The sequence below is a fragment of the Alligator mississippiensis genome, chromosome 2 (assembly GCF_030867095.1).
Source record: "Alligator mississippiensis isolate rAllMis1 chromosome 2, rAllMis1, whole genome shotgun sequence".
In the NCBI taxonomy this organism is placed as follows: Eukaryota; Metazoa; Chordata; order Crocodylia; family Alligatoridae; genus Alligator; species Alligator mississippiensis.
In genome coordinates, this window is record NC_081825.1 from 76579751 (window position 1) to 76605051 (window position 25301).

The following is a 25301-nucleotide window of genomic DNA, read 5'->3' on the forward strand; positions in this document are numbered from 1 at the left end:
TAAGTGATTCTTGACAGTGAGGTGTGTAGCAGTATGCATGGTGTATGTAGTACACATGTCCAAAAGGTGGAATCTCTTAGAAAGTTTGAGTACTGAGCACACAAGCCCAGGTGACATTTGCAGCAAGGCTGAGTACTGTGTGCAACACCAGTATATAAGCTGATGCTGACTGAGATTCAAGGGCTTCCTGGCGGGTGAAACTGGTGCACATGCTCATCGCTCCTTGATCTATAGCCTACTCTTCATCCTGTATCCTTTGTGGTGTGTAAGGAGAGTACTAGTGCTGAAGCCCCTGGTGTGAGTGGAACAGTAGAGTAAGTGAGCAATTGGATCTGGAACCACAGCTGGTATCAAATCCTCAAGTGTGTTAGCCATGGATCACATCGGCTCCCCCTACCACTGATCACCACAGAGCACTGATAGGGTTGTCTCCCTGGAATTTGCGCCGGGTGCGTTGGTGCAGTAAGCAAGCAACTCGCAGAGCTCTTTAGTGAGTATCACCCTTGCCTGAAGGTGGGAAGAGGGGGGTAGGGACTCTGCTCTGAGTGTGTGCACTGTCTGCACCACATCTCCTCACAGTGACAGAAGCACCTATCTACACTTGTTTCATACGTTATGAAGGTTGTTCTGTATAGTTAATAGTAATTAGTAATGATTTACCCACCCTCCTTCTTCTGTTGTTGTTAATTACTCCTCCAATAAACCAATAGATTAATTTCAGTTTTTACCTTTTGTGCCGGAACTCTTAATTAGCTGCGACTTTGCTGATGGACAAGGGGGTAGTATAGTTCTGACAGATGCTCTAAACTAGTCTGTCAATTAGTGAGCCGGCCAAGATCCACCATTTAGGCCACAGTATCTAACACTAATTAGTTCCCAGTCTAACACGCATACGCACACATACAAACAGTGGAACTATAAAAATAAAATAAAGTATTTTTATTGAATACATTTCACCTTCTGTGGTAAAAACAGTGACAGTCTTATTAAAATTATTCATTTTAAATGCTTTTAAATATATTATACTTTCTATAAATCATACCTACAACAAATATTTGAAGTTCTCTAGTGTTGACAGACTAAAGTGATACCTACACAAAGGATACAGACACACCATCAAAAGCAGACATACTGCACTGACAGTATATTATAATAGATCATGAGCTGCAAGTGACAGCAACACCTTAACGAGAGAGAGCGAGCAAGCATGAGCCTTTTCCCTCCTCTCAAAAGTGGATCTTCTCCTAGGAAACTGATATGCTAATATTACCACTGTTTAATTTTCAGAGGGCCAGATATGCTAATTGCACATTCTGAAAGGTGCTATTGTTAGATAAAACAGCCAGAACTATTTACCAGTAGTGAAAAGAAAACAAAGAATAGCACTAGGTAGGGATTAAGAAAGAAAAGTCTAAAAGTTATAATACAGGCAGATTTGGTTTTTATCAAGTCTCCTAAAATAATATAGTACTATAGTAAACATAAATTTGAACAGATTAATCTATACTATCTGAAAATTAATCTCTCAACATCCTGGTATAATCTTCACTCCTGGCCCATTTTCTGCCCACTGAAAGAAGTCACACTGTTTATCTTTCCCAAATGGGCATACAAAAAAATTCTTTCCATTATTAGGACCAATCTTCAACACTGTCCTCATAATGCAGCGTTTTCCATGATTGCAGAATGGAAAATGTAAGTCTGCCCACTGCAGGGGAAAAAAAAATGATATTATTTAGGATGAGTGTTGCTGAATCTGCTGGTCAGAATTTTTTTTCTCTGGATCAGTGGGAGGAATTTAAACCAGTAGGACAGACCCTCCCAATAAACTATCAAATACACTTTTCTTCTGAGGGATGCTATCATGAGGGAATTACTATGTTAGAAATCCATCTGACTGGCCTGCTTGCCAGAGGTATAGACCAATGGAATTTACATTGCAATTTCCTCATTTTACTAACAACAATAAAAGCAAACAGATGCTTTAGTAAATAGGCTCATTTGTCATTAGAAGGGTATTTCTCAAGTACGTGGTCCTAAAGCTGTTGGCTTGAATCACTGTGAGCGTGTCTATACAAGACGGTTAGTACACAGTTGATTAATTAACTGTGCAGTAAACATCTCAGCATCTACATGTGCACCCCTATTAGGGTGCACAAAGCTAATAAACATTACAAGTCCTACCCTACTGAGGAGGGTATTTCGTGCGCAGCGGTGCATGCGTAGATGCTGAGCCAGCTGGCTGGGGCACTAGGGTGCTTCAGTGCAGGGACTGCCTGCCAGCTAGCCCTGTGCTGAAGCATCCTCATGCCCGAGCCAGCCCCTCCACAGCACACTGAGCTCAGTTGGAGCAGTCCTGAGCTGGCAGGCTGACCCCCTGGACCCTCTGCCAGCTGGGTCTGCTGTAACCTGGCTTAATGAGCTGTGATTCTGCAGCATGTGTAAACTGAGTGCCCAGGAGCTTCTCAGGAACAATAAACTGCAGAGCAATAAGCAATAAGCTCATAATCAATAAGCTCTGCAGTTTATTGTTGCATGTTAATGGCTCGTGTAGACGCATCCTGTTAGCAACAATTCCCTCCCCACCCACAGTAGAACAATAAGTCCAAAGTCATCAAACTGAAGGTAGAATATGCATTTTCCTTTTCCAAGTGCTATCCTCAAGCTCTGTAACAAATGACCACATGGACTAATTTCAAAGGAAGTTAGACAGGGAGATTTTCAGAAGTGAATAAGCAATGAATGCATCGATCTGCACTGTTAGACACTTTAATACGTTTTGAGTGTCTTGCCCTTTGGCACCTAAGCCCCAGTGCAAGTCAGAGAGACACGGACAACTCCAAAAATTGTATCCAAAATAAATTATGTTGCTTATGTTTCAAAAGTCACAAAATGTGCACTGGCTCTCTTTAAAATGTCTTCATACTTTTTGACATTCTTCACTATTTGGAAGGAAATAATGTATTTCTAATTTCCACGGCTATTAATGTGTCATAGATTTTTTGTTGTTGTCCTCAAGATGGATATTAGCTATTGCTTTTAAGTAATGTTTATTTATAAACCCATAGCAATTCAACTGTCCCCATGCAGAAAACAACTGCTGCCCTGAATTTCAGATACCTTCTTTGGTACCTTTTACCCATTTAGCAAACAAGAATAACTTTTGAGTACATTTAAAATCTAAATGTATCACAATTTAAAACTTTCTACAGTGAAAGTGATTAAGCAAACACAATGGTTTAATTAATGGCTAACAGTCCTTTTTCTTTCTGTGGAAATCTTACAAGCTCTGAAGTCCTGTACTTACTTCAAAATAGTCACACTGGATTCCTTTGGGTAGAGGACAAGTATAAAATTGCCTGCCCTTGTTTTCTCCGTCCTTTCTCACAACTCTGAGACTGCAGAGGCGGTTGTGTTTACTGCAGCGAGGACAGCCCGCATTTGATGTACAAGTACCATCTGTCATGTTAACTCCAGGTTCACTGTAACGACAGGTTACAAAATAACTCCTGCACAATGTTAAAAGGATTAAGAGCACCAGGAAACAAAAAAATCTAATGCCCATACTCCTACAGTTAAGACAGGATAGCCATTCTACCTTTGCACACAATGACAGCCAGATGGAATTTAGCTTTTTAATCCACCCCATTTGTTTTTCTTTCACAAGCTGAATGATTTTCAGAACATTCAAATATATTTTAGATTTTAAATCCTAAAAGAAATTAGGGATCTCCAATTTAAATCTAGATATTTTGGGGGGCGGGAGGGGGATAGGGGTTGGTAAAAACAGGAGGTGTTACACCAATTTGCTAATATGGATGTTCTGCTTTCAACCAGTTAAAAACATACCGAATTCCAGAATCACAGTAACAATTTTCTTGGTTGGCTTTTCACACTGTGGAAAACCATTGTGAATAGCTTAGAGAAAGCCATAGGGATTCAGCCATATACCTGTTTACTTCAGACACAATTTTCTATTCCCTTTGATCAGAGCTACTGTGTTGATTTCAATTGTATCCCAACAAAGAACTGTCTAGCTGAAGCAGTAGAAATATGAATTTTATAAAAATGCTAAGAAAGCTTTGTTCTCATTTACTGTTATGACCAACCATGCTTGGAGACTATCTAAATACAACTCATACAATTCATGAAACCATATTCATTAGTTTTTATTGAAAACAGATTTCTTTTCCTGTTAAAGATCTCAACAGGTATACGTTTCACTTTGTTTGTGGAATCAATTAATAATGCACTATTAGAGATGCTAAGGGGGATGGAAAGAGAAGTATGTAGCCCCCATCATTCATCTCTTCAATTTTAAAATCAGAATCATTGTCCTTTCTCCCACATTATCCTTCATGCTTAGGAATTGTTTCTCATAAACACCTACAAAGCTAGGTCCCTTTAGCCTTCTCCAAATCCATAATTAAAACCAAACCAGCCCAACCCACACCCAAACCCTCCTTCACTGCAGTGCCTACAGAATAGTCGACAAGAGTTATTCTGGTGATGTGCTAACACTACTATCATCCAGCCAGTATCATGTCACTGCAATCTTATTCACCCCAGTCTATAAACTCTTCAACACAGGGAGTTTTTCCCCTGTGTTTCCACAGTGCTTAACACAGCAGGCTCCTAGGTCCATGACTGATGCTCCTAAAGATTATTTGTCTATTAGTATGACATAGAAGCAGAAAAGGATATAGAACTAGAGAAGTTGCAGAGAAGAGATTGTCCAAGAGATTGGACAAATTCTTGGAGGAAAGGTACATCAGTGGCTATTGATCATGGGAGGTAAGGGTACAGCCTCTGAATCGAAACTTCCCTAGCTCTAAATGCTGGAGGCTGCAAGTGGGAGTGTAGCAGTAGACAAAATCCTGGTCATACCCAGTTCACTCTCCCTTTCAGCATCCACTCTCTGCCACTGAGATACACCAGGTAGTGAGCAAGATAGGACGAGGGTCTGACCCAGTAAAAGACAGTTTTTATGTTCTAGGAGATGATCTTGCCTTGCGTAGGGGGTTAGACTAGATGACCTCCTGAGGGCCTTTCCAACCCTACTTTTCTATTATTTTATTTTGAAGAGGAAAAAATTGATCAGGAACTTTCATGCACATTATGAGCACAAGTCATGTATGCAACAAGTGAGGAATTTCTATAACTGGTTACCCTTACTTCTATGTTTTCTCAGTCAGTCTCACCTACTGTATTTTGTATTATTTAGACTAGTAACCTGTCTAGGTTATGCTTGTGATGCATTCAGTCCTCTCTACTTTAATAGTTTTAATATAATTACAAAGTAGGGAGCTCCCAAAACATTTTATTTTTAGCAGATTCATGATCTAGAAAATGCTAAAAGCCACCTAGCTTTAATTTGTCACTTTATCACAGGATCTTTGACTTAATAGTACAGTTTTCTTAGCAATTACTTACTTTCATGTAGCAATGGGAACACATGTACTGTATTTACCTAAATGTAAGGTTACACTGAATTTAAGACATCCCCCCCAATAATTATGATTCTATAATGTGGAAAATTATAAATTTGTCATAATTTTCCATGTTGAGAATCTAATTATTGGAGTGTCATCCTAGATTCATCTCCCCAAAAGCAGCAGCAGGGGGCAAGAAGCCAGACCTCTGCCTTTCCTTCCCTGCCTGCTCCCTCATACATGTGCCTGTCCCCTCCAACTCCTGTACCCCACAAGTAAGACATTCCCCTCAATAAAGCAGCACTATTTTATGCTACTTTTTGTTCCATCCACTTATGTAGCACGACACAAGGTAGGAATGTATCTGCCCACCACTTGTGTGCCATCAAAAAATTTTATGGCAGTACAAATGCAACATCAGGTAACATCTGTTTCTATCTATAGTGGCTTTTCTGACTCATAATGATGATTTAAAGAGCTCGGTGAGGTTAACTGAATGAGCTTGACAGCAAATAGACTGCTAATGTAGATGATTGGTCCAGTAACTCACCGGGGTAAATCAGCATAGCTCTACTGCCAGTCACTGTCACTGAAACTATACTGGTTTACCTCAACTGAGGCTGTGACCCATGAAGAACAAATGATCAGCAACCATCAGGGCAACTGATGAGACATTAAAAGCTTATTTTTTAGTGCAATTCCAGATTGCTCAGCACTTCTGGAATGTGGACAAATGCACTAAATTAATGGAAAGAAAGCTGTTATTACCTCCTTTCCATTCTAGTAATCTTGGCTAGTCCTTTAAAGTATACTAAAAAACTTTTCAAACAAATGTAGTTTTTTAGCTGATTCTATTTCTTTAAGTTGTATGGTTGCTGAAAAATATGCTGTATTTATATGCTATTCCTGAAAAAGTATGCTGAATATGTTGGAAAGAACAGAGCAGAGTTTAAGTTGGGTAATTTAAAGTGAGGTTTATGACCCTAGAGAGAGGTCTGGGTGTATCCTCCCTAAGAAAATTTTTTGCAAGTGCCTGCCATATGGTGCAATCTGGTCCATTCCCAAGGCAACAAAAAATTAATCTTCAGAAGTAGTTTGTTTATTTTGCCCAGGGATGTTACCTTTGGCAGTAATCCAAGGATGTAGTGAACTCCACAAGAGGTATGGATATCTCTCCGATCCTACCTTCAATTAGGGCGGGGGAGGGAGATGAATTTTAACATAGGAACCTCATGAGTCTCTCCATGCTCATCGTCACTGGTTCAAATTTCTGTACAATCAGAGCCAGGAATCTGGCTTTAAAGTACGAAAAATATAATGATATGCCTATCCAGATAATTGCAACAAAGCAAATTAATGTTAAAATAATCAAATACTGAAAAGAAGATCATTTTAGTTTTTGTTTAATATACGCAATACTGGAACCCTCACACTTTTTTAATAATTCAGAAATAATGCATCCCTATATCCTCTCCAAGGCAATAGTTTAAGATGTTTTCAGGTTAGGAAAAAGTGACGATCTATAGCTCAGGGTAATGTTTCTATTGTTCAGTTAACCACAGACCATCGATTACCAAGTGGAAAAAATAAACAGCACTGCTAGCAAGTTTTCTGACTGGTTCCAGTGTTCCTAGAATAATGTTTTTCAGCTGCTGTTCAGATACACTTTCTACTAATCAAACCAACCAGAGAAATTTGCAACTTATCTTTTCCAAGTGGAAGCACCTCAGGGTATAAGCATTTTGATTGGGCCCAATAGAATGCTGCTCAGAATGAGATGGGATGCAAGATTTAAATTGCAAATCTAGCAAAACCAAGCATCATAGATGTTAGAGAAAATGTTTAAGTCATTCTGATGTGTTTGAGCTAAGTTAATTGTGACCTATTAGGTCCCTTTATATAGTATCCAAATGCCCCAGATTCCTGAAAGATTGGGAAAACATTTCCTTAATTTATAAATGAGAAACTGAGATAGAGATTAAGTGACCTGACCATAGTCACATAGAAGTTTGTGGCAAATAAAATGTCAACCCCTTACCTTGTCGTTTTTGTTTTTTTTTTAAATAGGAGTCCTCAAATGTGAAGTATGTCCTTTCTTTCATTCCAATTAATATCATTATCATTTTGGACAGTTCAGTGCAATGTATTTCCAAACATATCTTTCTAAGCACTGGATCTTTCAACAAATCATTTGATCACCTTGCCCTATAATGCTGTCCCACTTTGTCTCCGTGTGTGTGGAGGTGGAGGGCAGCATTTGAGAGAATACTCAGTAATTCCTACTGATTGGTTAAATTGGTTTGATTAAATTGATTAAATTCCTCCTTGTTTTAGAGACTGGTATAGTTATTCCCTAATCCTCTCTCCTCCTTTTCCAGTAACCTCCCCTCATATTTTTTTAATCTTATTTCACCTGTTCCCATTGCCTTTTTTCTGTTTTTATTTCTTTCCTTTGTATTAAATTGTCATTCGTCATAATTCTAGCTCCAGTTCTCTTGTGCTCTCCATTTATTCTGGACATGTCTCCATCTCCATGCAACTATATCTTCTTTCGTCTCTTATCTTTCTGTAGTTGGACCAAGCACTTTTGATGTTGTACTGTCAGTTCAGCACAAGAGAGACAAGGAAACTGCCTGGGTTCTCAAAGTAAAATATCAAATGGATAAAACAAGTCATTGCAGCAAGAAAAATCTTAGATTAGTTTCCAGTTCTTAAATTTGTTTTCAAAGCAGTTTTGTACCTGATAGAAAAAGCTTGTTTGAATTTGGGAGGACTACATACCTACTTGATAAACTCCAACTACTTTGTAAGTTTGGAGATGACTGATCTGTTTTCTGTTTCTTCTGTATAGGATTAGAAAAGTTAGACTGTTGATGGGAAGGTGAAGATGTATTTCCTACAGGTGAGTTTGCTGAATAACATTTGTATTTGCTTCCACTCCGCTTAGAAGTGTTATTCAGTGACCGACCATTATCATCACTAATCGGAGAACTCCCATCTGGCGTCTTATTCTCACTTCTTTCATTTTTTAAGAGACTGAATTTACTACCAAGGTCTGTCAAAATGAGAGTTGTAGTTCCAAATGCTGTTCTCCTGTTGACCTTTATTTCTGTGGTTGGTTTTCCAAAGCTGTTACAAGGGTACTTGACTAGGCTGCTGTTAAAAGTGGTCAACTCTTCCTCATTCTCTACCTTTGGAACTTGGAGAAAAAAAATTTGGTTATACATTTGTATGAAAGTCTATCACCATGTTTACAGATTACATATGAAAATAAATAACTCTATTTATGGAGCTTGATCTTGAAAGATCTATATTTCCTTGATTAGATACACACAAGAACAGTTTCCTCCATCATAGAGGTGCAGCCCCTTTTCAAATCAAGCATAGCAACCTTAAAAGGACTGGATGTGAAGACTGTTGTAACTGAAACTATAGGGGGAATGATACAAAACTGAATTTGGCCCAAGCATAGGGATTATTGTTTACCCTTTTTGAAAAAAGACAACTGTATATTTTTAACATTCACAAATGTGAGGAGCTTCTGAAGGATGGCATCTCCAGCAGCAATGCACTGTTCCATGCCAAAGCACTAGTACTTGACTGAGAAAGAAAAGTGCCAGTCTACTGAGCCAGCGGTATCCCTTCCTACACCGCAAGGTTTTCCCTAAGAATCAAGGACTGCAAATCTATAACTGTGGAAAAGACTTTTTGGGATCAAGGAAACACAGGCATTTCTTTTGTAGCTTATTTATTAAGTTAAACTGTAAATTCCTTGATTACAGGCAGGAATCAAGGCCTATTTAGTTGTATAACAGAATATAACCATTTCAAAAGCGCAGGCATATTGCAATTTCAGGTTTCTTAATTTTTAAAATAATTAGCTCACTCCGGAAAAATGCCTCTCTTGAGGGTACCACCTAACTGAATTGGTTACACAGAGAAGGGTTACATAGGAGTTAGAAATGAAATCTTTTCCCCTTAGATTTCCTTCTGTAGGGATCACTTCTGATACATCCTTCCACCATGTGAGGATTAATCTAAGTGCATATTTGCTAATCCTCCCTCCAGTCTCCCAGACTAGCAATACGTGTCACCAAATGAAGCAGATCAACTGTGCCAGGATACCATAGCTGATCTGCTTCACTGGGCAAAGTGCACGTCATCTATTGTCCCACCTACTTATCTTGCAGGACAACAGGTGGTGTGTTCCCTAGTTACAGAGACATATCCCAGGGATCTCTGGGGTATGTCTCTGTAGATGGGGAAACCTCAGCTTTCCCTTCTTACAAAGAAGCACCCTGGAGACCACACAGGAATAAGTTGGACACTCCAGTATGTTTCTGGGGCTGGAGCAACTAAATTGTCAATCCTAGCCCCTGGACCCACACCAGTGTCAACAGGCACCCAAGGAGTCCCAAATGGGGGAACTCAGGTAGATGGTTCCAGGGCTTCAGGGGCATGATCCTGCATGCCCTAGAACAGGGGCAGGCAATTATTTCGGGTGGAGGGCCGCTTACTGAGTTTTGGCAAGCCATCGAGAGCCGCATGAAGGGCAGCCAGGGCAGATAAATATTAATTTTCTAAATTTTGGGGTGAGCCCCACGGGCCGGATAGAATGGCCTGGTGGGCCACATCCGGCCCACAGGCCACATTTTGCCCACCCCTGCCCTAGGAAGTCCCATTCCCAGGGCACGAAGGATTGGGCCCCTGAATCCCTGGAAGTGCCTGCTCAGGGTAGCTGGAGAGCGCAGGAGAGCGCAGGCTGCGATAAACCTAACAGATGCCTGCTGCAATAAAGTGACACAAATTGATACCACCCATGTTGCAGCCACAAATTTTGGGCATTTGTGAAGCGACAAGGGGGATGGTTGTCTGTGTGCTTGGCCTTCATGCTGCCACATAATAATGTTTATAGCAGCACAAAGGTGACTACCCTCAGGGAAACAAAATAAGAATCTCTAAGATTGATTTGTTTCATAGAGCACAAAGGTGCAATCTCCGTGTATTTTGGTTCTGCTATAATGTGGAATCAAACTGGTTTTGGCAGTCCTGAGGTCAGTTCAAGGAGGGAGAATAGTAGGTAGGTAGGATTTGCCATTAGGAAAGAAAATGAAGAATTTGAGTTAAGGGCAAATAACTTCTCTCCAACAGCTGTGGTTAAACAATTAATGATTCTATATGCAACACTTTATGCCAAAGAACTGACATGTCCTTAGAAAATTTATATCTTTACATACCCTATATACTGTCTTTCTCCAAAAACTTCAAAATACTTTAAAAGCATTGTAACAGGGGGTTAGCATTACTTTAAGATGGAAAGTGCACAAGACAGGGCCCACAGGCAGGAGCAGGCAGCTGAACCTGGGTTAGCTGCAGAAGGATAGGCAGGTAAGGAGCCAAAGGGGTGCAAAGACCTACCTAGTAGCCAGCTGCAGAGAAATAGGCCAATAGGACAGGGCACCAAGTTGGAAGGAGAAAGAAGTGCAATTCAGTAAGGAGAATAGTTGATTAGGTCTAGGGTGCACACCTGCTGCTGGTTAGGGGAACACCTGACTGGTTGAGGAGGAGCTCAGGGAATATAAACCTGGGTCCCTGAGACAGAGAGGACAGTACTGCTTTGAACTCTGCAGAATGAAGAGCTCCTGTCAGCCTAAGCTGTCAAGGAGCAAAAGCTGCAAGGCAGGATGTACTCCATAGGCTAGGAGGCAGCCAGCAAGAGGGGAGGGGGCTTCTGTAGTCAAATGATGACCCAGAGGGACTTTGAGAATTTTATTTGAAGTAGGTTGCTAACATTTTGGTTGCAGTTTACATTAGAGGACTGGATTGTGGCTGTGGAGGTGAACAGGAGGCACTCCAGGTTCTGAGCCTTAACAGGAGTGGGCTAAAGCCGAGAGGGCCAAAGCCTGCACCCTTAGGGCAAGACAGACAGGCTAAAGCTAAGAGGGCCAGAGTCTGCATCCCAAGGGTGAGATGGAGAGATAAGCTAGGTCTGAGAGGGCCAAAGGCCTGATCAGAGCCAGAGTGAGACAGGCCAAGATGGAAAGGGCCAAAGGCCTGACAGGAGAGAGAAAGACATGCAGGCAGGCTGGAACTCAAAAGTCAAGCCAGAGCAAGTGGGCCTAAGCTAGAAGTGTCCAACCAGAGCAACCAGTAGGCTAAAGCCAAGATGGTTGAAGCCTACATAGGCTGGTGAAGAGTAAGACTTGCAAGGCATGGGCATGGCTATGTGGACACTGGAGCCCCCTAAGGTGATTTACTACCTCAGGGCAAGACTAGTGACAACTAGGCATGTAAGTTGGTGAAGAGGTGAGCTGAGGCTCACTTCAGGCTCCTGTGGGCAGCCTCCCTAAGAATGAAAATATCTATCAAGGCATGGCAGGAAAGACCAACAAGGGAGGGTACTCTGAGGAACAAAGGTGAGGCAGAGGTAATATGGCCACCAGGGGATGTCATGGCTGCCTTTCAGGGCAAGGTCCTCCTACAAACATTAACTAAATTAAGAAGCAAAACAGCAGTATAAAAGCAGCAGACCACACATGGACCACGTGACCGTCAGGTCTCAAACACCCGGTCACATGCAGCCTTGGTCCGAGCAATGGGTGGTGTATGCCCTGCAGACTCCCGTGAATTGCTGAGTCGATGTTTCCTCTGCGAGTAGTCTTCCCCTATCTCTCCTGCCACGACTTTGAATGTTTCCCAGTCGGGGGTTGACTACCCAGGGACCTTCTGCGGCACGCGGTCTGCCTGATGGTCACCTGCGGGGCTCCGCCACCCCTACACCCCGACCTTACGCCACGTCGATGGATCGCTCAGTCTTCTTGGCCACGTACCCCTTCGCACATAGCTGTGGAGCCTCTCGAGTTCCTTCCCATCCTGGGTATCAGCTCCTGAGGCCAATTCGCTTACTCCGCCACGGGTTGTCTACGTTCGGAGGTCCTGATCATGGAGCCTGTATTCACCTAGAGTGGACTCCCACCCTAAGGCCTGAATCTTATGTGAAGCCCTTTGGGCTTTGCACCAATTATTCTATTTATATAAGCCCCTCCTCTCTCTCAACCCCTTCACATGGGGAAACACAAAAGAAAAACGCAAAAGAAAAGCACAAGACAACAGGTTTACAGTGTCGCTAGGACTCTGGGTAACTCCCTTCCCTGGTCCCTTACGTCAGGGTACCGGGTGCCTAGTTCCCTACAGTCTAGCTAGGGGATGATCCCTGTTCGGGGCCGCGTACCTGTTCGGGTCGTCCTTTCCTCCTTTTCCAATTCCTCCATGAGCCTTGTGCTGCCCCACTTCTCCCCCTTCCGGGGTGTCCCAATCCTGGTGCCCCGTTGTTCCTCAGCGTGTGGCTGACTACTTTCTGTGTTCAAGGTAAGTGCCCTGCTTCTCCACAGCCCTTCCTGCTGCTCCTGCTGGGGCTTTCCCGGTGGGGAGAATTCCTCCTCCTCCCAACTGTTCCCAATACTCCCACCTGTTATGGTATGGGTCTTTGTGTGCCCTTCTCTGCTTCCCCTGTTGCTGATGCCTTCGCAGGTTGCAGGATCTGCTTCTGGCTCGTCTCCAGCACTGACAATCCGTTCCCTGATGCTGTTGCCATGGCCAGCATCAGGGGCCTCCTCTGGCTCCTTGTCCCGTGCTCCTTCCTCCTTGAGGGATTCCCGAAGTGAGTCTGGTGGTCCCGCACTCCTCGGGTCTGTTCTCCCTCTTCTCCTTCCTCCGCCATCGGCCATTTTTATCCTTGCTGGCCGGTGATTGCTGGTGACGTCATCGGCCGGTCTCAGCTGAATAAAGACATGGCTAACGAGCTGTGCGGGCTTCTCTCCCTGTTCCCGCTGTGCCACGGCTCCTGTTGTGGGTGAGTAGTTTTTTCTTGTTTTAACTTTTATATTTGTTTCCTCCCCCTCCTGTCCGTTCTGTCCCCCATAACTTTCTTTTCTTATTCGGGGTCCTTCCCCCCGTTCTCTCCCGGGACAGAACAGTAATCTCAAGCTTCATAAAAAAAGCCAAATAAAGCCAGCCATTAAAAAGTCACATTTCATACCAATCCCTGAAATACAAAGAAAATCATACATAAAAATGTTTTGTTTTTTTTATTTGTAGACAAAGTTATTAACTAAATCCTCAAACTCCACATCTCAGTCTTTGATGGCATCTTAGAGCTGCACAATTGAGATGGAAAAAAAAGATACAGAATAATCAGGATTTTGTTCTAAAACTAAGCTCAAGAGCCTTTATTGTACAGAAACTGCTGCATGTTTTAGAAAACCAGATGGCTGTATAAATTCCAGGAGAGAAGTTAATTGGCAAATCTGAATTTGTGGACAGACTAAGGCATTCAGATTCCTGGCACTGGGATTTTTTAAAGAAAATTGCCAGTGAGATTAGCCTCTACTGGCTACAGAAATCTGTGCTATCTACAGATACATGCTCTTCTTTCCTGGCCTGGGGAAAGAAAGTTATGCCAGCTAAGCATGACACAGGAGAGTAACACATTTTACTCCTCACTACACAAAGACATGTGAAATGAACTAGAAGTTTTAAAAGTGTTTAAAAGTTAGTAGAAATGTAGCGATCAGCACCATGGCTGAGATTTTTAAACTGAGTAGGCAACTTAGACATATTGTAGGGATTGTGTGTCAAAAGTTCCCTAATCAGCTAAGACAATTTCTTGGACATACACACTTTGAATGATGTACTTAAACTCAGTGAAATTTTAATATTGGGGCATGGAATACAGGATGCAGTAGGAACATCCATCCTTTTCAGCTGTATGATTTCTTCTCTAAATAATCTATTCTATCTCAAGTTTATGAAACATTAGGACTGAAGAATAATGCATTAAGTTGCTGAAATCTGCCAAATAAAGCTTTATTGAATAATTCATTACGCATAGTGTAGTGCAACAGATATAGGTCTGTATTGTAGGTAAAAATGGCACATACCACTGTACTGTAAGCAGTTTTTCTGCCCTGAAAAACAATGCCTGGGCTTACAATGAAGATTCCTGAGATACCCATAACAATCCAAAGATTTCTGAGCCTGCCTCTTGAGCTGAGTCCTTCCTTTTAACATGAAGGATTGGAAGCAGGATTCTCTTTCTCCCCTATATCAATGTTCCAATACAGGGATCTGTAAAAGGACTGGGTCTGGAAAACACCAGATGAGGGAAATCTGCTTTCTGCTTCACTACTCCTTGTTTGATGCATAGGCTTCCAAATAGATGGATATTTATTTCAATATGTACTATTTTCTCTCCCTCTCTCTAGGTCCCCTCCATAGCAGCTACTGAGCAGTCTCATGGAGATCTTGCCAAAAGAAGTAAGACTCCAGTAGAACCCCAGCTACCTGGATAATTTACTACTAGAGCCCACAGTTATCCCTTCTCTGAAGGTAAGAATTTCTGGGGGTTAGAATTTTTTCCGGCATCCAGCTAGGACTCCCTAACATTTCTAATCACATGGCCTGTCACTAGAAAACTGAAGAAATGACAGAAACATCCTGACATTTCTTCTCTGTGCCATGGGGCTTCTTTGTAAGAGGGGGAAACCTGTCTCCCTGGGGCTTCTTGAGCTGTGTCCAACTTCCACTGATTTCACTGGGAGTTATGAGAATGCTCAGCACTTTACAGAATCAGATTTTAGTGATATGTTAGACTTTAAAGGGTCATTTAAATCACTCGTGTATGAAATTCACATGTATGCATCCATGTTAAATAATTAAACACGCTATTATTCAAGCATGCAGTTTACATGGTTATCATTTACGTTACATCCTCCAAAAATCTGGCCTTCAAGTTTGGTCTTAAAGTTAAAAATACAACCATGAAACAAATAAAAGCACAAAAGGTTTTCAATTTACCTACAAGATACCATTTCCCACAACATTTTATGTAAATAGAATACAAAACAAACACCCCAAACCTTCATTACCTTCAGGCCTTGAAGTCAAACAAGCATCACAGAACTTAGCAGAAGGCTTGTTTATTAGAGTACAGAGCATACACGTCCACTCTTCTTCAGATTTCTGAGCTACATGTTCATTAGAACATGACCCCCTGCCATATGCCCAGCCAATTAGGCTATTTCTAGCTGGCAGTTTGCTGTGAAACAAAAATAAATGATGTTAACATTTTGTGAAGTTTCTTCTACAAATTGCCTTGCACCAATATGTGCTGGGAGACGCAGGGCTGGAGAACAGTAGTACCTGTATTACAGCTGCCTATCATAGCTCGGACAGAATGTCAAGATTAGAGTTAGATTCTTCCTTTACCCAAAGGGCAATTCCTCCTCAATAGTGAATAGCTAATAAATATAAGAATTACTCAAACTAAAATGGCATGTCAAAGATCTCATAGTGCCTTAATAATAGTTAATTATTATCCACTCTGCTCTACAGTTGGATGTCCTCGCCTTTTTCTCAGCTCCAAACCCCTGCCCTTTTCAATAAGCAACCCTGAGAATGAGGTGTGGGAGTCTCCTTGCTCCAGTCTCCAGTCTCCTTGCTCTTCCCTTTCAGAGTCCTCATTAATGAATAACCAAATGAGAAAGCTAAGGCTTAGAGAGGCCAAACTGATCAAGATAGCACAGCTGGTGGCAGAGTATTGAATGTAAAGGTGCAACCACTCAGAAATCAAACTGTTTCAAAATGTCACTAAATGGGAACTGGTTGACAACCGTGCAAAGTGCTGGGGTGGGAGTGAGCACCCATTCCAACATGCTTAACTGTAGGGATGGGGCTGGAGCAGAGCGGGGGTTGGTCACCTATGGCTGGGGTTTTCTATGTTCCCTTCTCTCCTAAACATGAATTCAATAAACTACAATAGTTTGCAACCAACAGTCTGCAGTGTGCTTGCCTGACTGGGAGAAGGGGTGGGGAGAGGAGGCCCCAGAGTTGCTTGGGCCCATGATTTTTAGTTTCTAGGTTTGCGGGGCAGGAAGTGAAGTGTCATGAGGAGTTGCAGTTACCTAGGGAGTGAGGACACAATTAGTTGTTAGAAAGATGGCTTTCATTGAAGCAGCAGCACAGGGGTGCTCACTGATTAAAAGTGTCAATAAGAGGAAAAAAGGGAATCAGAGAGTCCTCTCTGCATACCAGAGTAGCCAATTGAAGCAGTGAGGGCAGGGCAGGGGGGAGGGAAAAGAGAGAGTGATGCAGTGTGGGATGCCAGGAGACCCTTGTCACAGAACGGTTGGTGGCCACACATAACACTGAATCAGTTCACAGTGAAACAATTCAAAATAGATTTTCCATGTATACTTTTGAACAATTCTAGGTGGCTTTAAACCAGCTTAACAGGCTTGTATGTCTGGCTGCTTCAGGTTTAAACAACATTTAAACCATTATAATTGTTGTGTGTGTTCATGCCCTAACTGATTTCTTTACTCTCTTCCACTAATATAAGCATCGCACTGGTGTACAGCAGTCCACACTGCTGTAATAAGAGCCAATAGTTGAGAATCCAGCCCATACAAAGCATGATCTTTTTCTCACATGACTGAAAAAGGGGGGAAAAAAAATATAGAAGAAATTGTTTTTTTATACCCGTTTCAAGAATACTGATGAAATCATTAGCATTTAGTAACCTATTCAGAATTGGAGCATTGATAAATCAAACCCATCCTTTTTCAGTTGTAACTGCAGGTACCGCATTCCTGATTGCCGATCGATCAGCCAAGTTGGAACTCTTAACTCACATCCAGAAAATTGATGTGCAATTGTTTTCATTAGAAGTAACTACCATTACTATAGCTGCACTTACTTTGTTTACAATAATAGTTACTACCAGGAAGGAAGGATTAGTTTACTACTTGTCAGGAAGGATTAGTTTCATTACTCAGTCTGAACATGCTACCGTATTACATGTACATAAACATTTATTTTATATCAATTTTGAGAAGGGTGAGAGTTGTTTACCTTTACAAGTTTCAGTTTTAACACTCTCTTTTCTTTCCCTGATGTTACTTAATCAGGCATAAGTGGATAAGTGGTTTAAATTCTGGGAAACCAATTCAGCCACAGACAGAATACAAAAGGATATTTTTTTTAAACAGACTTGATTAAACTTGTCTAAAAATTCCTCTCAAAACTGTGTGTGTGCATCTGTGCGTATGTGCATGTGAAAGCTTAAATCTTTTAATTTGGAAGTGTTGCTGCAGTGCTCCCATAAGGCCTTGTTACACCTTACGCTGTAACATGTTTGGGTTCTGAATTTGTCAGATACTGAATTTTTCCCCCAAGCCAGGGGATGGAGAGAGATGGGGGTGGGTAGGGAGGAAGGGGGTTTAGTTTTGGGTAGAATACATCCTACCAGTCAGTCACCAACGAGGAATGTAATTCTAGGATTTGTTACAGTCTGTGTCATCTAACAGAATCTAAAATATCTCTATGTATATTTCACCAGATCTGTTTTCATTTCATTAGCAATTTTAAAGGTTCAAGATAGGCTTGACTTGGTAAAAGAAAGTGTTTTAAGTTATTTTATTCATATTGTAAACTGGTCCAAATACACAAGTTACTGGGCTCAATGCAGGAACTACTGGATAAAATTGTATAACTTGCGTGTCAAGGTAGACTGGTCAGTGGTTCTTTTTGGCCTTAAAATATGAAAACCGTGACACTTGAAGTAGATGCATTTCATTCTAGGAAAGGGATTGTCCAACAGAATATACAGAGTGATAGAACACTGTATGATCTGACACTTGCACAACAGTACCCTTAGAAGAAAAGAGAAATGTTGTTCTTTTACTACTTTTTCCAAGTATTAGAGAAAAAACACACACTTGAGAAACAATATTATTGCAAGTAACAATTATACAGCTGCACTTTTACTGTTGTTTGAAAGTTACATATCAGTCTATTCTAGGATGGTACGAGGGGGAAAATAAAGCAGTTCTTCCTGCATCTTTTCCCTCTTACCTGACCCAAGAACACCACTCTCTTTCAAGCCCATTTCAAAACACTTTTAATTAAAACCCCTTGCTTTATATTTTCAGAAATTTATCAATAAAATATTTGTCTTCTATGCTGGAATTTTCCATTTGATCTGGACTCAAAGATGATTTTAAATCTTTAGCAAAGATCTTTGGGAGGTGGGGTGTAGCCTGATGGAGGGGGAATTTAAGTGTTCTCTAAAGCTTCGTTATCCTAATGAAAACAGTGGGTAAAGAATGACTTATGTTCTCAGATGCTTCAATGAAAGCAAGGTGTTTTCTGAAAATGTTACCCTTTACCCCTGCTGTCATACCAAATGTATTTTCACTTTTTCCAAATTAACAAGCAGAAAAAGAGCTGCTAACAAAACTGGTAAAAGACTAAAACTGTCTTTATAACATGCAAATGGTAAAATCTCGGCAAAATCCACAGGAAGAAAAATAAGAAACATTTAAAAAAAAAAATGTAACATATCCCACACTTAGAGTGCAGCAAAATTAGAGGTTTCTTAACTTTTCTGCACATTCAAAGGCTTTCATTTAAAACAAAAGTTTTTCTTTTTCACTGTAAAGTCCAAACATAAAGGCTGCTTGCAAATATTTAGAAAACAAAAACAAAAAAAACAACATAACCCATGCTTTACTGGAAGAAGCAGCCTGTTGCTTTAACCTGGCTCTTCAGCATCTGTATAGATCAGCAGCTTCAACGGGGCTTTTTCGCACTTTTATCTTGTCAACAAGCAATATGACCCCGCCAGATTATTGTATCAAAGTGTTAAGTGCCGCAACCATTGTAAATAGTGATGCAGTGGCGGAGTGTATCAGCAATTTGACCCAACATGCGAGCGATGCGTGATCAGGGCGTGATCACCTGTGGTCTAGCCAATCAAAGACCACCTAATGGGCATGGCTGGCTGGCCAGCATGTCCATGGGTTCCAGAATGTACCATCAGGGGAGCTTCCTGATTGGCCAAAAAAGTTATATAGGGGACCGCACGCCTCGGTGCGTGGTCCCCAGGCTCTGACTCTCAAGGCAGATTGATCACCTGTCTTGGGGCCTGGTCAGACCCCTAGGTCTATAGCAGAAGCTGCTCCGGTCGCTCCGAGCATTATAGTTTACTGCCTTGCCAAATCCGGAATGCCCTGTACTTTGTCCCAACCAGACATCGTACTTGTATACTGCGGTCTTCACCCGCTACCCACCGCTTGTCCCTTGCTGCTGTATATAGTTCATCGCCTCCAAGTTATATCACCCTTCAAGTTGTTTCGACAGTTCTGTAAGTAAATATCAAATTTTATTTCACACCTCATTGTCTGTGGTGCTTATCTCCCCCTCACATTTGGCATTCCTGAGCGTGTCTGGGTTGCTGTCACCACCCGGTGCCCCACTTGACATGCAACTGCGGCCGCTTCCCAAGGACCATCCGGGAATCGTGTCCCATATATCTAAAGCCGATTTATAGGCTGTTAGGAGCTGGAAGGGACCTTTGTAGATCATCAGGTTCTGTCCCCCTACACTAGGCAGGAAGAGACAACTGGAGTCAAGTGACCCCAGCGAGGTGACTGTCCAGTCTCCTTTTGAAGATTTCCAGGGTAGGTGACTTCACCACCACTGGAGGGAGTTTATTCCACAGTCTGGACACCCTGACTGTGAAGGAGCTTTTCCTGGAATTGAGCCTGAAGCAGCCTTCCAGGACTTTGTATCCATTGCTCCTGGTCTTTCCCAGGGGTGCCCTGGTGAACAGCTGTTCACCGAGTTCTTGATGTACTCCCCTGATGTAATGGTAAGCTGCTATCAAGTCCCCTCTCAGCCTTCTCTTCTGTAGGCTGAAGAGGCCCTAGTCCCTCAGCCTGTCCTCGTATGGCTTGTCTTGCAAGTCCCTGGTCATATGGGTGGCTCTTCTCTGCACCCTCTCAAGTTTTTCCACATCCTTGTTGAAGTTCAGCACCCAGAACCATATGCAGTACTCCAGCTGTGGTCTCACCAGTGCGGACTAGAGTGGGAGTATCACTTCCTTAGTGCTGCATGAGATGCAACGGTTAATGCATGCCAGCGTGTTGTTTGCCCTGCTGGCCACAGCATCGCACTGCTGGCTCATGGTCATACAATGGTCGATCACTACACCCTTAGGTCCCTTTCAGCTGTGGTACAAGTCAAATTTTCGCCACCGAACCTGTAGGTATGTTGGAAATTGTTTGCCCCCAGTTGGAGCACGTTACACTTCTGAGTGTTGAACTTCATCTGGTTCCAGTTTACCCAACTCTCCAGCCTGTCCAGGTCCACCTGTATCTGCAACCTATCTTCTGGTATGACCATGCTCCCCATCAACTTGGTGTCGTCTGCAAGCTTGGCCAGCAAGCTTTCACCCCCCCCCCCCCCACATCCAAATCATTGATAAAGATGTTGAAAAGCACCGGTCTAAGCACGGACCCCTGGGGGACACCACTGGCTACTTCTTGCCAGGACGACACAGATCTGTTCATGAGAACTCTCTGGGTCCTACTATGCAGCCAGTTTTCCACCCACAGAACTGTTGAACAGTTAAGCCCACAATCTTCCAATCAGCTATTAGATAAAAATGCCAAAAAAGCCCCACTAAAGCACCCGATCTATACAGATGTTGGGTGAACTGGGTCCAATTAATGCACTGCCTTTTCAGGGTGTGTAATGGGCTCCACATGGAAGCACACCAAGTTTAAAGTAAAGTGCTGGTTGGTTGGTTTGTTTGTTTTTAACATCTGCAAGCAGCCAAACTGCATAAATACATGACTGTCCTTCTCATCCTTGTACCAAATACTCTTTCGTGCCAAATAGTAGGAATACCAAAGACATGAACTTACCCCCAGTTATCAGCCATTCAACCTAACATCCTGCAAGCACAGTCTCTGGGTTTAGACTACAGGGACAATGGGTCCAAACAACAGCAAGAAAAATTTAGATTAAGGCTCAGGAAAAGCTTCTTAACTACAAGAACAGTAGGAAAATAGAACAAGCTGCTTAAGGAAGTTATAGAATCTCCTTCTTTAGAGGCTTTGAAGAAGAGTCCGTGTAGGCATCTGTATAGGATGGCTTAGAACAGTGATTCTCAGCCTGGATGCTGCAGTATCCTGGGGTGCCACCAGATCCTTTGAAGGGTGCAGCAAGTTGTGAGGAGATAAGCCAGGCATAAGGAGATAAGCAGATAATTCCTCATCCCCTGTGTCCAGCCCTTCTGCAAGGAGATAATCACTGTAATATATAGATTTTTAACCGATTGCCACTTAATTAAAAAAATTGGGGAAGGGTGGCTTGAGCTCAGTGAGGAGTGCCTAGACTTCAAAACAGTTAAGAACCACTGGCTTGGAAACAGCAAATCCTTCAGCTATACAGGGGCTTAGATAATATGATCCCTGAAATCCCTTTCTACTATAAGATTCTAAGAAAAGACTATTAAATGATAACATATTAAATAAGAACACAGGCCAGGATTTTCAGAAGTAACAAGTACGCATTTCTTTTCAGTTTTATGAAAAAAGTGCAAGAGAGTTCTGACAATCCATGCTCAGAGTGTTTCTAGAAATCACCACCCTTCATGTTAACAAGTTTGGCACCTATAAATTGAAAGACCTGAAGTCACTAGTCACTTTAGTAGCCACTTTCAGGTTTTGGGTTTTTTTCTTGATTTTGCAAAGCCAAATTAAATCAAACATAAATCTATTATAGTAAGGCTAGATAGTTGTTATGAACATGTAAGGAATATAGAATTTAAAGTTTTTTATTGCCACATGACTTTCTCACCCATCAGCATCAATTATAATATTTTGTAGGTCAAAATACGAAACCTCACAGACTTCTTATTCTGTTCTCAATAATACCTGGACAGCTCCTTTATTCCCAATAAATTACATCTAACAATTTATGATGTAGTAGCATCCAGCAGTCTGGTCAGGATCAGGGCCCCATTGTAGGAAGACAGTTCTTAAACCAAGAATTTTGTAATCTAATCCCCCTACCCTATGAAGATTTACAAAGTGCATACTGTTACACACATCAGTAATCTCACTGAGAGCACTGCAACTGGTGTGTAAAAATAAATACAGGTTTAATTGTTTGCAGCAAGGGGACCTAATTTAAGGATGCTTCTAGTAAGCAAGAAGGAAAACAGGTGGGCAGCTGAAGGGAGACTAAGAGAAAGCAGCTGTATAATTCACAAGATTATACAGATTAACAGCTGAAGGTTCAAAAAAGTTCAAGGTTTGAATCTGCAGTTGGAAATGGAATTCAACTAATAATTGAAGCCGATTGGAATTTAGTCAACAGCTCTGATGTGCAAATAGAAATTTAATTCCTCTCTCTCTCTCTCAACTGAGCTGCCTCTGAACTGCTAACAGAACAAGAGGGAAAAAACCCACAGTGGAAGCAAAACATACACTTTTGAATACACCAAGGAATCAGAACTATTTGAGTAAGAAGAGTACGTTACTTCCACAATCGGCACTTACACTCAGCAAAGCCATACTTTAAAGGTTTTGAAAGCAAATGTCATACTTTACGTCAACAAGCTGAGGCTTGTCTTTCTGACACTGAGGACAGAAGTATGTCATCCTGTTATTCTCTCCTAGACGGCAAACAGTGATCTTTCCATTGCACTGGCCACAGTTTGGACGTTTGTATACCTTGTAATGTTTATAGAGTGCAGATCCAGTCTTGCGGCACTAAAACAGAACATATTTATAATGAGATTTTGAAGTACAGATTTGATCTGATTCTAGTCCTCCTGATCTTTCAATGAAAATTCACAATTTTAAATAATATTTATACATGTGCACACACATAAACCAACAACTATGCAGATAAAAATGTTAAGAAACAATACTGAAAACAGTCACACTCTGCTATTGTCTTTGTCTCTGACTCATTCATAAATTAATACACTTAACTATTCATTCTCCGTTGAGTTCTTCCTGATTTTCTGCTCTATGTTTAGAATTAAGGGCTAAAAAAAAATCAAAGAAATATTCCTAATCCAGGAGGTGACCAATCTCACTGGATACCTCTGTTTTCACCTATAAATTCTCTAGGCACCAGTATTTCTCCCCACTCCCCACACCCTCCTTGACGAGCTAGGCAACTCCTACCTAAGTCCCATTTGCATCGAGAAACTAGATAGTGGCACCCAAATCACTGAAGGGGGCCAATATGATATGTATGCTTTGAGCATGCCTAGCAAACACCAAGAGCATTAAATTCAGCACACACATGCATGCACGCAACCATGGCCATGCTTAGGGCAGCAGGGACGCACGGGGTATCACTGGCTGCCGTTGTAACCATTGCAGCAACCAGCGGCCACTGTAGTGGCAGATATTTTTGCACCCTCCCACATCATAAGTGGCACCTGGGGCTGCTGCCAGTATCAACCCCCTCAGTAACACTACTGAATAAAGGGATTAATATGATCTATTCTTGCAAAGTGGAAGCCCTCCATTAAAAAGTTACGACTCCAACTCTTAGTTGTGACACTAACTTTCAAAACATGATTCAGGACCATCTTTGGGAAACTATGCAACTATCCAGAGACACTTGAGGCTTCAACTTATCCCACCTATTAGCAAGAAAGCATGGTCCTATTTCACCATGTTCAAGTTCCAGGAAAGAAGTTAATATATCTACTTATTTCTATTTTAGCCTTAAGACTAAGTCACAAAAAGCAATAAGAACAAAGAGGACCCATTCCCTTTGGCATTGATGGTCTTCCAGGGACTTGAACAGAGTGGAACAGGACCTGATCCTTAGTCCTTGTATCTTTAACGGGTACTAACCAAGTAAAAATATACTTGATATTAGATCATTTCAGTGCTGTAGTTCATATCCCTGTACAGGGATGTAAAAGAGACAAAAATTGGGTCAACTGTATCCCAACTTTTTTGAAAGTTAAAGGAGCAACAACAGGTGCCAGCAGACACTGGAGTGTTCCTTGGGGAAGAACAGGACAACTACTGATGCTGTAGGGTTGGGCAGAGAAAGAAGAAGCACCTTCCAAACAACTTTCATCAGCCAAATGGCTAGTTTCAAGTTTATCAAACACCTACGAACTACAGACTAAACAAGAAGAAAGAGCAGCCCCTCCAGCAGAATCCCCTGATAAGAATCCCCAAACCATCCCTCCACCCATCAGTTGGGGATGTCAACTAGTTTCTCACCAGGGTTATTTCCCATGTAGCCTCTATGAACCTAATACTCCAACTTTAGCCTATTATTTTGAAAGTATTTGATTATATGCATACACATGGACATGGTCTTGCAGGGTACTAGTTGTGAAATGTCAAAAGCTATTTAAAAATCCAGGCACTTGCTGTTCAACAATGTTATAGATAAAAAAGGATAGATACAATTGCTTGCAGACTTTCACCCCTTATTTACTTTCTAATAAATGGTGGGTTTAATAGTGTATAAACCAAACTTAATTTCCACTTCTAACACACTGTCTTACAGCATTTCTGTTTTTTACCATTTCCACTAGACGGCTATATATGGATTATATATTTTGGTGGAAAGGTTCAGAGGCTGCTCTCTTAGAAATTCTTGTCCTTACCTTATAAAAAAGAAGAGTAAAATCACGGGTCATTTTCACCAGGTGGTGTATCTGTTCATCTGTCAGCTGACAAACCTGCGAATAAGGCAATACTTGGATATAGTAAATTTCTACAATGTTAATGCGGAGCCAGTCAAGCCTCTTGATGCTTGACAGGACTGAAATTTTCCCTTGGGTCTGCAAGGCTTAAAGTAGCCTTGACATAAGTAAGCTAAGAGTAGATTCACAGAGTTATGCAATTGTGTAACCTGCTTTCTACAGAAAAAAGGGTCTGATGTAGCTTGTTTTTCCTGCAAGAGTCTGATAAAAGGCTTGCTAAGGAGCATTCTACCCATATCTGGAGCAGATGGCTTCTGGTACCAGGAAAC

The 25301-nt window shown here is 41.6% G+C and overlaps 1 protein-coding gene across 1 annotated transcript in view; it reads right to left on the reverse strand.

Moving 5' to 3' along the window:
- Positions 1 to 924: 924 nt before the first annotated feature.
- Positions 925 to 25301, reverse strand: part of NEIL3 (nei like DNA glycosylase 3) — a 63214-nt gene continuing 38837 nt past the window's right edge. The window contains exons 5-10 of the mRNA XM_019481359.2: positions 24934 to 25008; positions 22887 to 23053; positions 15359 to 15528; positions 8214 to 8631; positions 3308 to 3482; positions 925 to 1708 (exon numbers count right to left, since the gene is read on the reverse strand). Coding sequence (XP_019336904.1) covers positions 1526 to 1708; positions 3308 to 3482; positions 8214 to 8631; positions 15359 to 15528; positions 22887 to 23053; positions 24934 to 25008 — 1188 coding nt within the window. The 3' untranslated portion in view covers positions 925 to 1525. The remainder of the gene's footprint in view (positions 1709 to 3307; positions 3483 to 8213; positions 8632 to 15358; positions 15529 to 22886; positions 23054 to 24933; positions 25009 to 25301) is intronic.